The 13,857-nt window shown below is 34.7% G+C and overlaps 1 protein-coding gene across 2 annotated transcripts; it reads left to right on the forward strand.

The window, feature by feature from the left end:
- The first annotated feature begins 49 nt into the window (after window positions 1–49).
- Window positions 50–13,730, forward strand: LOC125230040 (THO complex subunit 5 homolog). 2 transcript variants are annotated; one of them, XM_048135019.1, is made up of 6 exons: window positions 50–244; window positions 332–469; window positions 541–831; window positions 949–1,288; window positions 1,374–2,572; window positions 13,637–13,730. In XM_048135019.1, exons 1-5 carry the CDS (start codon window positions 149–151, stop codon window positions 2,570–2,572), a joined length of 2,064 nt encoding a protein of 687 aa, XP_047990976.1. In that variant the 5' UTR covers window positions 50–148; the 3' UTR covers window positions 13,637–13,730. The 2 variants fall into 2 exon arrangements, with proteins under 2 accessions (XP_047990976.1, XP_047990977.1); XM_048135020.1 differs by having other exon boundaries at window positions 1,374–2,568; window positions 13,633–13,730.
- The last annotated feature ends 127 nt before the right edge of the window (window positions 13,731–13,857 follow it).

Raw genomic sequence — 13,857 nt, forward strand, 5'->3', positions numbered from 1 at the left:
TTGTTTATGATTCTTTGACATTGACATTGACAGAACAGAACAAGCGGCTTGCTTGCTTGGTTATAATTTTCTGTAAAACATTGTAAAAGGTATTTGTGTCCTAAATTGTATCTTATTTATTTAGTTTCGCTATTCCTTTCTTTGCAAAATGGGCAAAGATGAAGTGTCTGTTAAAAAACGTCGTAAATTGAACACCTCTGTTTCAACAGACAGCTCCAAACAATCACCAGGTGATGTTTATAAGGTTAGTTCATTTCGAGATATATTATATATATTTTAATAAGCGTATGTTATGTTGTAGTGTTTAAAAACATATTTTCTATTTTTGCAGCGTGTTGTAGATTTCGAAGAAGCTGAGGCCCTTTCTCGTCCCGCTGATAAGGATGCTAATCTTTTTAAAAAAATATGTCAAGACATTCGGCAGCTCTTTTCCGACATAGCAGAGCTGAAAGAAAAAAACTCAGACGAGGTACGTTCGATAACATTGCAATGGTCACTATGTAGTTGTCCAAGGTTTAACAATGCTTTTAATTCTTATAGGCTAAGGAGAAGATCAACTCCAAGAGAGTGGAGGCATCACTATTGCTAGTTGCACTGAAGAAACTGAACAGATTAGAGAAAGTGCGTACCAGAGCTGGTCGAGACTCCTTGCACAAAGTGAAGCAACAAGTGGACTCCACACACTTGCAGCTACAGAACTTGCTGTATGAAGCTGACCATCTCAACAAAGAAGTAACAAAATGTTTGCAGTTCAAATCAAAAGATGAAGAAATTGAGCTTGTGCCTGTTGATGATTTCTACAAGGAGGCACCACCCGAGGTTTCTAGACCTGTGAGTATGATATGATATAGAAAAAAAAATCTCTTTAAATCAGCTACTTTGAATATAAATGATCATACTTGGGTTTGGTTTGGCAAATGTTAAATGTATATGGTGTTTATGTTGCAGGAAGTAACTAAAAAAGATGAGCATCAATTACAACTGGCTAGACTGGAGTGGGAATTGCGACAGCGCAGAGAGTTAGCTGGAGCCTGCAATGAGCTGGTAGCTTCAAAGGAGCGCGTGGGAGCAGCTATAGCTGCTGCCCGGTCCCGCTTGGATGCCCTGGGGCCTCACCTTAATGATGTCTTGAAGGCTACAAAGCCTCTCCAGGAGTGTATGGCCCTCCGCCTTGATGAGAAAAGAGATGAATCTCGAGCAGCAGCTCTTCTTCCACCACCTTTGTTTTTGCTCTATGCCAATGCTAGTGCTTATTCTGATGCACTTGGAGTAAAAACTGTAACTGTTGGTGAGTCTTAGATCAATACATTGAACTACATATATCTTTAGGCATAGAGGAACATCAAATGTAATGATATTTTTTTATATTACAGGAATTTCTGGTGATGAGGATGAAGCCAAAAGGTTAGACCAGGAGAAAAATGCTGATAATAGCTTAGTTCTATCAAATGACTCAGATTCTGATCAAGAAAATAATGACGATGAACAGAGGGAAAAAAAGAAACGCCATCACAGAACAGCCAAAGTTTCCAAAGAGGAAAAAACAGAAGCCAAAAAGAAAGAAGTCTTGAAAAAGCATCCTTTATATGTGCAAGTTTCTGTCAAAGTGCAAGATAGTACAGCTTTGAATTTAGTCTTTTCCTATCTTTTGCACTTAAAAATTGTGGTTGTTAAGTTTACAGTATCTCTGCCGAAACCTGTATCTGGAGTTTCTGCTGCTGATGTACTGAATGGTCACTGTATACTCAATGAGTTGTATCCTGGAGATGCTGGACATGATTCGCCTCACCCTGCTACATCGTTTTTGCTGAAGGCTGCTGGAGTGTCTGAAGATTTCCACCATTTCATTTCAGAAGTGGGTCGGCCATACATCTGGGCTCAGAGGATGTGCGGCTTAGATTTTATGGCTTTAGTTGTTGATGATCAGAAAAAAACAAACAAAGTAATTCAACCCTGCCCAAGCCTCAGTGTGTCCACTGTTGAAAACTTTATACTTACCCTGAAGAAACGGTTGAAGTCAAGAGTAGCTCTCATGAAAGAATTGCAGGAGTTGGAGTCAGGAAAGATAGTTCCAGCTAAAGGAAGCCCTGTGAGATTGTCTGGTTCTCTGACGCAGTGGCAATCTATAGGATGGCCTGAATATAGTCAAGCACCATCTACATCATTTTTAATCTCTGAAGGGCTGGTGAATGGCAATGATTTGCTGTACAGAGCCATTATTACAAGACAGTCGGCAAAGTTAATAGCTTTAGTTGTGCTAAAGAGTGATTACCCGAAGTCTGCTCCGATTTTCTCATTAACATTGTTCTGGAATGGGACTCATCATGCAGGCATTGATGACGACATTAGAGATATTGAGCGGATTATCAACAGTGACTGGAGCTCTGAGGATAAGCCTAGTCTCACCACACAAATGACAAAGCTCTTGACATGTCTTGACATACTATTGGAAACTACAGGAACTTCAGAGTTTCCACCTGATAAAGTTATGTTCCAACCTGTGCGAGGCAGGAACAGGGCAAAGCCATACAAGTTCATAAAGCAAGGAAATGGCATATTTGTCCAGTATTAAGAGGGGGTCGTACGAAATCCTCGAAAAGAGCATTCGGCGTTTAACAAATGCTGCTCACATTTCTCAATAAAATGAAATAAAATAAATGTAGTTATTATCTTAAAGAGTGTATCTACAACTTTTGACTATTCAGAATCTCTAATTATTAAGGGTATAATAAATAAACCCACGCAAAGTTGACCCAAAATGAGAAAAACGTATGTCGCCGTTTAGTAAACTTTGTTAAAAAAATTCAATACTTTAGTTATAACATTAAGTGATTCTAAAAGCCAGATAAATGGACTAGAAGTTTTGAGGTTTTTTATATTTTTCCTCTCAAAGGCAACACAGAAATTTTACCTTAAATTTAAACTATCGTAAAATTTCCATACATTCGCCATTGCTGTCAGAATTCTCCTTTCGATTAGACGCCGTGAGCGGCTCATCGGAGGCAGACGTGTCGCCGGTCGCTCCGTGTTGACAATTAAATTTGACAAATATTTTGACAGAAAATAGTGTACGTACACGAAAAACCATACCAGTGTAAAACTGTGCTCAAAATAAATAGGGTAAATCAAATATGTCAGGTGGAGATCCAATCTCATTTAAAGTTTAAAGGTGCATGGCTTGTGCATAAAAAATAAATAAAAATATATCACATTATTAAAGAGAAAATAACGAACACAACCGAATGAGTATAAATTATTTCATTCTAGTTCGGTTAAATTGAAAAAAGTTTCATGTTTTCTTTTACTCATTGGAATACATTTTCATTACGCTGGTATTAACAGTACGTCATTTTAAAAATATATATGACAGCACCTACGTCAAATTTTGTCAACCAAACTTCACAGGTTGTATGTAAACAATTACAATTTAATTTATCCATACATATTTAGATACTTATTAATCGATTCTTACTTAGAATAGAAAAAAAGGGAATGCGAGCGGGTATAGGTATAGTGCTTCTGGTTCAAATTTAATTGTATATATAAAACAATGTCTCAATTTCATTAAAGATTTACTCTGTGCATACCGCGAACACGTAACCGTAAGTTGAAAACAATAATAATTATAAAGTACCTAAATACATCGTTGTTTAGAAAGCGCTTGTTTTGAATGGCACTTCTCCACTCAACTAGATATTCATGGAATACCAGCTGGTGACCAGCATAAAATGACTATGAACGGCCGTGTAAAAATATCTGATTTTCTATAGGGGGCCATAAGTATATGACGACATGTTCCCGGCAAAAATTGGTGATGCTCCGTGACCGTCAAAAACATCGTCTCTCTTTCTAGCGTCTCGCGAGCGTAGCGTCGGGCCAACTGTATGGAAAAAGCCGCCGCGTCAGCCCGGCTTAGTCATACAGTTGGCCCGACGCTACGATCGCAAGACGGTAGATGTGAGAGGGTCCTTATCCGGATAAATATCTGATCGGGTCGCTTAAAAATTTTTGATTTGATTCCTTATAAAAACCTAAATTACACTCTCATCCGCATAAATATCTATCCATTGTTAAAGCAAATATATATCTTACGGGCTAGAAATCATTAATATGTAATTAATTTGCAATAACAAACCCTACTTAGTTGCCTTACAGCCGTAAGTTGTATGAGGTGATTTGACAGTTCATGAAAACGGTGTAGACTTATTGTCATTGGATATGTCTGTCTCATCTGTTTTTAAATTATGACAAGTAAACTTATTAGTCATACTTGTTATGGAGAATTTTTGGCCAAAAGCTGCACTTTTGGATGGAAGCAAGCCGCTTTGCATGGTGATAGTAGACATCATAGTATACGATTTTTTCCGAGGATATCGAAATTTCATCCCTTAGGAAACCGAGCGTAGTGAGGTGTTTTATGAAAATAAAAAAAATTCTATCTTTTTATTGTATCGTCCGATTTTGACAAAACGTATCTCAAATGAAAGATATTGCTTTATATAATTAAAAAAAAATGAAACAAAAATTATTTTAAAAAAAGTAAGAAAAAAATTAAAAAAAGTAAATTTACGTCTCGCACTGAATAACTTCAAATAATGACAGACAAATTTTGTACAATGTCGATATATGAGTTTTTTTAAATCAAAGACAGATAAATTCATAGTTGAAAACTAAAGACCACATCGAAATCGGATTAGCATTTCTTAAGATACAAGTTGCCAAAGTTGGGAAAATTTGCTTTATATGGCCACTTTGAAATTCCTTTGCCAGAAAGTCAGAAATAATATATATTTCTTACACAGAAAAGTACATAGTGATAGTAGAACTCAAAATAATGTAAAAAATTCCGAGGATATCATAATTTCATCCCTTAGGACGACGAGCGTAGCGAGGTCTGTTACGAAAACCGAAAAAAAATATCTATTTTTTTTGTGCGTCGTCCGCTTTTGACAAAACATATTTCAGTTGAAAGGTATTGACTCATGTAACTTAAAAAAAAATATTGAAAAAAATTGGGAAAAAAATGTAAAAGTTTAAAAAAAAAACTTAGATTTTCGTATCACACTGAATAACTGCAAAAAACGGTAGACACGATGTATAATATCGATATATGATTTTTTTAAATTAAAGACAAATAGATTCATGATTATAAACTAAAAACCGAATCGAAATGTCTATTACCAATGCATACTTATAACTGTAAGAAAAATATAATGTTTCTGACTTTCTAGCTAAGGAATTTATAAGCGACCATATAAACAAACTAAGCCAACTTTGACAACTCGTATCTTAAAAACTACTGATCCGATTTCAATTCGGATTTTAGTTTATAATCATGAATCTATTTGTCTTTAATTTAAAAAATTCATATATCGAGATTATACATCGTGACTACCGTTTTTTGCAGTTATTCAGTGTGATACGAAAATTGAAGTTTTTTTAAAAAAAATCTTACATTTTTTTTCCAATTTTTTTTTTCAATATTTTTTTTAAGTTACATAAAGCAATACCTTTCAATTGAAATATGTTTTGTCAAAATTGGACGACGTACAAAAAAACTAGATTTTTTTTTCGGTTTTCGTAACAGACCTCGCTACGCTCGTCGTCCTAAGGGATGAAATTATGATATCCTCGGAATTTTTTATTTTATTTTGAGTTCTGCTGTCACTATGTACTTTTCTGTGTAAGAAAAATATATTATTTCTGACTTTCTGGCAAAGGAATTTCAAAGTGGCCATATAAAGCAAATTTTCCCAACTTTGGCAACTTGTATCTTAAAAAATGCTAATCCGATTTCGATGCGGTTTTTAGTTTTCAACTACGAATTTATCTGTCTTTGATTTTAAAAAACTCATATATCGACATTGTACATTTCGTCTGTCATTCTTTGAAGTTATTCAGTGCGAGACGTAAATTTACTTTTTTTTATTTTTTTCTTACTTTTTTATAATTTTTTTTTAATTACATAAAGCTATACCTTTCATTTGAGATACGTTTTGTCAAAATCGGACGATACAATAAAAAGATAGAATTTTTTTCATTTTCATAAAACACCTCGCTACACTCGGCTTCCTAAGGAATGAAATTTCGATATCCTCGGAAAATATCGTTTACTAAGACGTCTACTATCACCATGCAAAGCGGCTTGCTTCCATCTAAAAGTGCAGCTTTTTTTTTCATAACTAGTATGACTATATTGCAAATCTAGTATCAGAAGTAGAGATGGGTAGGGGTGAGTAAATACTGAGTATTTACCCGTAATTTACTCAAAGCACCGAGTAAATACTCGTATTTACTCATTTGGGTGAGTATAAACTGTTACCTAAAAATAATTTAAAAAACCGGCCAAGAGCGTGTCGGGCCACGCTCAGTATAGGGTTCCGTAGTTTTTCGTATTTTTCTCAAAAACTACTGAACCTATCAAGTTCAAAACAATTTTCCTAGAAAGTCTTTATAAAGTTCTACTTTTGTGTTTTTTTTCATATTTTTTAAACTTATGGTTCAAAAGTTAGAGGGGGGGGGGACGCACTTTTTTTCCTTTAGGAGCGATTATTTCCGAAAATATTAATATTATCAAAAAACAATCTTAGTAAACCCTTATTCGTTTTTAAATACCTATCCAACAATATATCACACGTTGGGGTTGGAATGAAAAAAAATATCAGCCCCCACTTTACATGTAGGGGGGGTGCCCTAATAAAACATTTTTTTCCATTTTTTATTTTTGCACTTTGTTGGCGTGATTGATATACATATTGGTACCAAATTTCAGCTTTCTAGTGCTAACGGTTACTGAGATTATCCGCGGACGGACGGACGGACGGACGGACGGACGGACGGACGGACGGACGGACGGACAGACAGACATGGCGAAACTATAAGGGTTCCTAGTTGACTACGGAACCCTAAAAATGAGATTTAAGTACTTAGTCGTGTTTATTTTAACTGTGTGGACATGTTTAAATGAGATTTATATTATTAGAAGCTTATGGGAGTCTTAGTTTGTCGAAAAAAAGGTAATCTTTGTGAGAAAAAAATAGTGATAATGTTTAGTTAGCAGTTTTGTTTTAAGAAAGCAGGTATTTACAGTAAAAGTATGAGACTTCAATGAAATTGATGTTCTAGATAACGGCAGGGGCGGCTCACTCCGCGTTTCTATCGCCGCGCTGCAAGTACATGCTTGCGGCCGCGAGTTCGCGGCCTAATCAGGGGTGGCGCGCGTTCTCACGGAACGCACGTTCTATTGTTACTTTACGTCGCGAGTTTTTTTAAGGTTCTTATGCGATGTCCGCTTGTGAAATGGCTAATAATGCTTAGTTAAATAGATATCATGAATAAAACAAATACCATAGGATATTTTTACACAGATCTACTATTAATAAGTACCCCGGAAAGGTTCAATAAGGCTTGTGATGTTGGAATTTTAAAAAAATATATAAATACTATAGATATACCTAGAAAGTACCCAAGACTTGAATATAATAGTATAACATTTTATCTGAGTATTAATTCGTTTTAATCTATAGGCAACCCTATCGCCGGACGCCGCGCACGTGCGGCTCGTTTCTTTGTAAGAATTTTGTAGGCATTTAAAAAGGCGGCATGTCGTGAACATCAAAGCAGTGGGCCTTCTGTACTTGTACTATTATATATTCTGTGATAACGGCATGACGTTCGGAAGTGATTGTTAATGTGGCACTTACGACCTTTTATTAAGGGTTTTCTAAAGAAAACTCAAAAATGGCTCAGCTGGTGACGTTTAAAGTACTAGTTTTGTGTTTTGTATTATATGGCCAATAATTTGACGGTTTCTGGTTATTTTTCCAACAACGAATTCGAAAGTTATAAAGGTATAAACATTATTTCGGCCTTAATTATCGTTTTATTCCAAAACTGTTCATATTATTAAAAAACTTTTTTAGAAACATTCAATTAATTTTTAAAGACCTATCAGATGATGTATAACACACTGGTAATTTCTGAATTTTATTTTTGTGAAAAATAGTTACATGTATGGAGAGCACGTCTTTAAAATAAAATTAATATAAATTTGATTACTTAACTTAGTAGTCGATAACAAAATACACCAATATTTCTAATTTGTATTTCCATTTCAGCACGCGAAATAGTTTATACCCATCAATTTGAGTAAAAACGAGTAAATACGGGTATTTTGAGTAAATACTGAGTATTTACTCGATATTTACTCTTGAGTATTTACTCACTACCCATCTCTAATCAGAAGCCTTTATACAAGTTTTTATTCAACGTGCCTTGTTAGTAGGTATGTTAGTTTGAGTCAAAACGTAGAAGCTAAATTTGACCCACTTTCCGGTTTCCGATTGAGCTGAAATTTTGCACACATATGTAAATCAAGTGACAATGCAATATTATGGTATCATGGAGCTAATCTGATGATGGAGCAGAAAGGTGATCATAGGAACTCTGTTATGAAACGTCGTATCCCCATTGGGTCAGGGTTTTTTAGACATGTCTCGGAGAGCAATAGATGATTGTTGAATGAAAGGTAAAGTCGGCGATAATAGCTTGTGCCAAAAATGAAATTTTTGCAAAAAAAAACTTATTATAAATTGGGAGGTGTAATTTTTTATTATCTCTTAAATAGCATTAAGAAGAAAAACCGATCAAGAGCGCGTCAGTGTAGGGTTCCGTAGTTTCCGACATTTTACATAATGACAATTTAATAAATACCGTATTTTGGGGTGAAAAGGGTTCCGGGGTATATAATGTTATTATATTTCTAATATATAATGTTATTATATTTCTAATGTATATAATGTTACATATTCCTTCTATTTTCCGCAATCAAAGTAGGAAAATAATATATTTACAGTTTCATGTCTGTCAAAGTTGACGTTCAAATTTATTGGATTTTTACTTATTTTAATCGTTCATTATCCTTTTGAATGTGTATACACTTCTAAAGTTTATGTATAACAGAAAATCATAAGACATATTTTCATTTTTATAATGGTTTTCATGAAGAAAGCGATGCAACTGTGTTGGGAGAATTTTTACGGGATGAATAAATATCCGCGGCCTGAGGGGTGAATGGGATCAGGAATGGGGGGAATCGGGTCGCAAAGGGGGTGAATAGGTTTACGAAGGGGGGGATTAGGGTCGGATGAGGGGTGAATTGGGATGTATGGTCAATGCTTGTCACATTGTATAAAAGATATATAACTTGTTACCTAAAGTGATATTTTTATGAATGACCTCTCTGTATATGGACGCAATTTATACGTCAATGTATTGCTTCGTAGTTAGACTAAATACAAGAAATTAACACTTAGAAATATTAATCACACTTCTGTCAACCTCTACGTTTCTACTTAAGTCCGCGAAAATCACCCATGGTTGCTATAATATAAACGGATTAAGTACTTTAAAATAAAAATCATAAGTATGAAACTATACAACTAGGGAAGAAATAAAATTATTTTTAACCGACTTCAAAAAAGGAGGAGGTTCTCAATTCGACTGAATGTTTTTTTTTTGTATGTATGTTACTCGATATCTCCGAGAATTGTGGACCGATTTTCAAAAATTTTTTTTTTTGATCGTACGGGTATAACCCCTAGATGGTCCCATTGGCACCAAGTCGGGGTCTGATGATGGGATCCTGGAGAAATCGAGGGAAATCTTCAAATGTTATAGGCACATGTAATGTTTTTAGTGTATTTTTCAAAGGTACACCAGTATTTACGCTCGATGGTAATAATTTTATGTGGCTGAGCTGATAATGGAAGGTCAACTCCTCAATGGTTAGGAGTTAAAGGATAATTCTTTCACTAGTGTGCATATATTCGGACTGATACATATAATATCAATAGGAACCACTAAAAATCAACAAATAAATAAACTTTTTACCAAAAAAAAATAAAATCGCCTTCAAAAATAAGCGCGTTACAAAACACGTAGAAACTAAAAAGCAAAAAATAATAAACCTTTGAATTCAGATTTCTTATCGTATTGCAATAATCTAAACATCCAAATTATAAACAAATCAATTATTTTTGGAGTCGGTACCAGCCTGTGTATGGTTGGGTGGGGCAAACAGGCAATAGCAAGGCGACGAACAGGTCTGGTACCGACTACAAAAATAATTGATTTGTTTATAATTTGGATGTTTAGATTATTGCAATACGATAAGAAATCTGAATTCAAAGGTTTATTATTTTTTGCTTTTTAGTTTCTCCGTGTTTTGTAACGCGCTTATTTTTGAAGGCGGTTTTTTTTTGTTAAAAAGTTTATTTTATTGAATAATTTTTGATTTGTTCTTTTTCAAGTTCATATAAATAATAAATTTTCAATTCGCTCAAAGGTTGGATGAGATCCCTTATAGGGATAAGATCGCCTTTGTACGTCATAACTATACTGTATTTTTATGTCCTAACTTGTCTTATGTACAATAAAGTGTCCACATACATACATACATATATTTAAATAGATATCATACACGAAAGAAAAAAACGACAAGGCCCACGGTGGCTGAGCCGGAAATCGAGCCCGGGCCTTCAGCTTACGCAGCTAACGTTATTACCACTAGGCCACCAGGCCAGGTTAAAAAAACCGGCCAAATGAGAATCTATTTTCGCACAATTGTAAAACTAAATTATTTTTACTAGTTACCTCCAAAATACCAATTAAAATTGGGCTACATAGTACATCGTTTTCTGAAGATTTTGGGTTCATGGGGTCGGAACGGGTATAAACTAACGTAATTTATTGTGAATATGGCCAAAACCGACTTTTGAACGTCGATAGCAGTTTTTTTATATGTGCCATGCTAATTTTTTACACAAAAAATCTTCCGACAGTGTGAACTTTGGTTTTTCTTTGAAAATATGACGTTTTATTTAGTAATTTTCGCTCACCCTAACGTTGGGGTGAATAGGGTCGGGAAGGGGGTGAATAGGGAAAAGTGCTAGGGTTGACTCTTTCGGATTGCGAACAAAATATGATCTGTCACGAGCATATTATATTTATTTGACCAAAAAAAATAAGGATTTAATATGTTATGAGTAGTCAGTAATGAAATCTACACATATCATAACGCTTAACCAACCTCTATAGTTAGATGGTGCTCTGACGCGGTGAATAAGTAAGTATGGTCGTGGGCAGTGCGGATAACGTGTCAAAATAAAAGCATAGTTTGTTGCTATTTTTCATGTTTAAATAAACTTATAAACTAACGAAGTGGGTATTAAAGTAAAAGGTTCACAGTGAATATTAGCTTGCCAGAAATGTGTTTATCTATACCATTGTATTGAATTTTGTATCATAAAGTCAAACTAGGTATTTACTACTAATGATTTACTCTGTGGGGTGTCTTTGATCACTTGCATGGGGTAACATTGACCATAATGACACATAGTTGATTATTGTCTGATTATGTCACGGTACTTGTTGAGTTGAGGCTGATAATTGGATCTCTTCTTATGATAAATATTGAAACAATTGCAAATAAAGTTGGTTTTTTGAAGATGGTAATTTTTATTCTTGATCAAAGTAACCTCAAAATAGCGTTAAAGAGTTGTAATATTTGACTCTGCGAACCATTTTTTTATCTTTTCTTGAGATAAAATACTTTTGTAAGGAATTACATTCGATTATCATTAAAAAAAAATAGTGTATCAAAGTAACCCCAATGTCAGTTTAAGTTTGATCACATCTTTTTTTTCTGCGTACATTATTTTATTTATTTATTTATTCTTTATTGCACATAAAACACTAAGTACAAATGGTGGACATAATGCCTTAAGGCCTTCTCTACCAGTCAACCACTGGGTTAAAAAGAAACATTTGATACGTGCAGGCATCGTGACAGAAAACAATAATCCTGATATCACTTATTTTGTTACCTTTTTATATTTTTAGCAGGAAAAGACTTAAAAAGTTGATGGTCCCATTTTTTTTCTTTCTTAGTTACGTTACGTTGACCAATTTTGGAATTTATAGTTCTCTTACTCCTACATTTAATGGGTAAAAATACCCATTAAATGTAGAAACTAGAGAAGTTTAAATTCCCAAATCGGTCAATGTAACCCCAGTTTACGGTAGACACCGTCAACCTATTCTAATAATTATCTTTTTATTTGAAAGAAAATTCGTTACGATACTAAAATATGCAATCTAAGATAAAAATGCTTTTCATATAGTTACAAACTTAGTTCAGATTTTTTTTGTACAACTTTTAAAAATTGTTCTACATATCAAGTTCAAAATAATTTTCCTAGAAAGTCTTATTAAAATTCTGCTTTTGAGATTTTTTCATATTTGAGAAAACAGCCCTTATGGCCTGAAATACGGCATACGGCAGTGATATTGACATTGACATATGCTTTTTCGTATTTTGATGGTATTTTGACTGCACTGTATTTTTTGCCATGCTAATTTGAACCTTATCTTTGAGCGATGTTTTTTAATTTTCAGTTACATCACAGATGTTTATGACATGACATCTAGGTATTTAGCCATTTAAAAGAAACTACAAGGGGCTTTACAGACGTGGCGACTGCAACTGGTACAGGGCCTAAGCCATAATTTAAAATTATATTGTGATTTTTATATGTATTTGTGTTTTATTTAATACTAAGTATGAGTTTCAACATTTTCAACTCAAGGAACTGAAATTAAGAGAAGAGACTCGGAAATTGGGTAAGATCAAGAGTCTGATGCAGATGGCGATGGCGGTATCGGTATTGGATAAGATATGCGTCGATATTCCTTGTCTTTCTTTGTGTCTCTGACTTGACTGCTACTAGCTCTGTACTCTATTCATTAGGTTTAATTTTATACACATGCTTTATTTTTGTATTAAAATAAATGATAAAAAACCTAACGACCAAAAAGAATAAAGAAAATATCTGATAGTCATACAACCCGTATATACGTAATGCGCAGCACAGGCAGGCAATTATGGTCGCGCGATAAGTGATAAAATAGCAGGCCGTCCCTATCGCACTATTTCTAAGTGCGATAGGGACGGCCTGATATTTTATCGTCTATCGCGCGACCATGCTTCCCGTACAGGCCTCTGAAGACCTGCAGGGCAATCATGGTCGCGCGATAAATGATAAAACATCGTGCCGTCCCTATCGCACTTACAAATAGTGCGATAGGGACAGCCTGATGTTTTATCATTTATCACGCGACCATAATTGTCTGCCTGGAGGTATCGGCCTTCACAAGCGTCTTTGATTAATGTTTTGCAGAGATAGGCAGGCTGACGATTTTTTATCTAAATGTAGAAAAGTAACGCAAAATGAAGTGCAAAGTAATTTGAAATACACCTAGGTAAACAATCAACTGAGTAAGGAACGTTATCTACATATTTAGGTAAGTAAATTAAATTCACATGAGACATGAACAGAGGAGGAAAGCTAGATTACACGGATTTTATCTCTGTCTTCTTATAAGCGAACCTTTTTACAGTTTTAATTTTTCAAAGGAGGTCAGTAGTTAACTACAAACTCAAAATAACGCCCGTAAAAAAATTAAGGGTCACTGACCTTTCACAGTAAATTGAGGTAGTGTGAGTGAAGGGTGTTTGTGTGTGTAATGGGGTAATTTGACAGATTCTGAAAATTCTCCCTGCTCTACCCCCTCTTAACTAATCAACCTATTACGTAACTATGTAACCTTAAGTAATTAAGGACTTTTCTTTTATAAATTAAGTTTGACAGCCCCAATAAAAACTACACAGATACGCGACTTTTTTTGCGGCTGGCAATAGGTAATACCTTTCCTGAATATCATTGGTTCAGTGCGTGATAGCGCATTCAGAGACTTGCATTCGTGGGGTAGAAATTAGGACAAGCAGTGCGCAAGTAT

Source organism: Leguminivora glycinivorella, chromosome 10 (assembly GCF_023078275.1).
Source record: "Leguminivora glycinivorella isolate SPB_JAAS2020 chromosome 10, LegGlyc_1.1, whole genome shotgun sequence".
Taxonomy (NCBI): domain Eukaryota; kingdom Metazoa; phylum Arthropoda; class Insecta; order Lepidoptera; family Tortricidae; genus Leguminivora; species Leguminivora glycinivorella.

Excerpts from the sequence above, each read along its gene's own strand:
- LOC125230040 (XM_048135019.1), top strand. The coding sequence starts at position 149 with ATGGGCAAAGATGAAGTGTCTGTTAAAAAACGTCGTAAATTGAACACC. Across the intron at positions 470-540 it reads AAGAAAAAAACTCAGACGAG|GCTAAGGAGAAGATCAACTC; the intron begins GTACGTTCGATA and ends TAATTCTTATAG. Across the intron at positions 832-948 it reads CACCCGAGGTTTCTAGACCT|GAAGTAACTAAAAAAGATGA; the intron begins GTGAGTATGATA and ends TTTATGTTGCAG.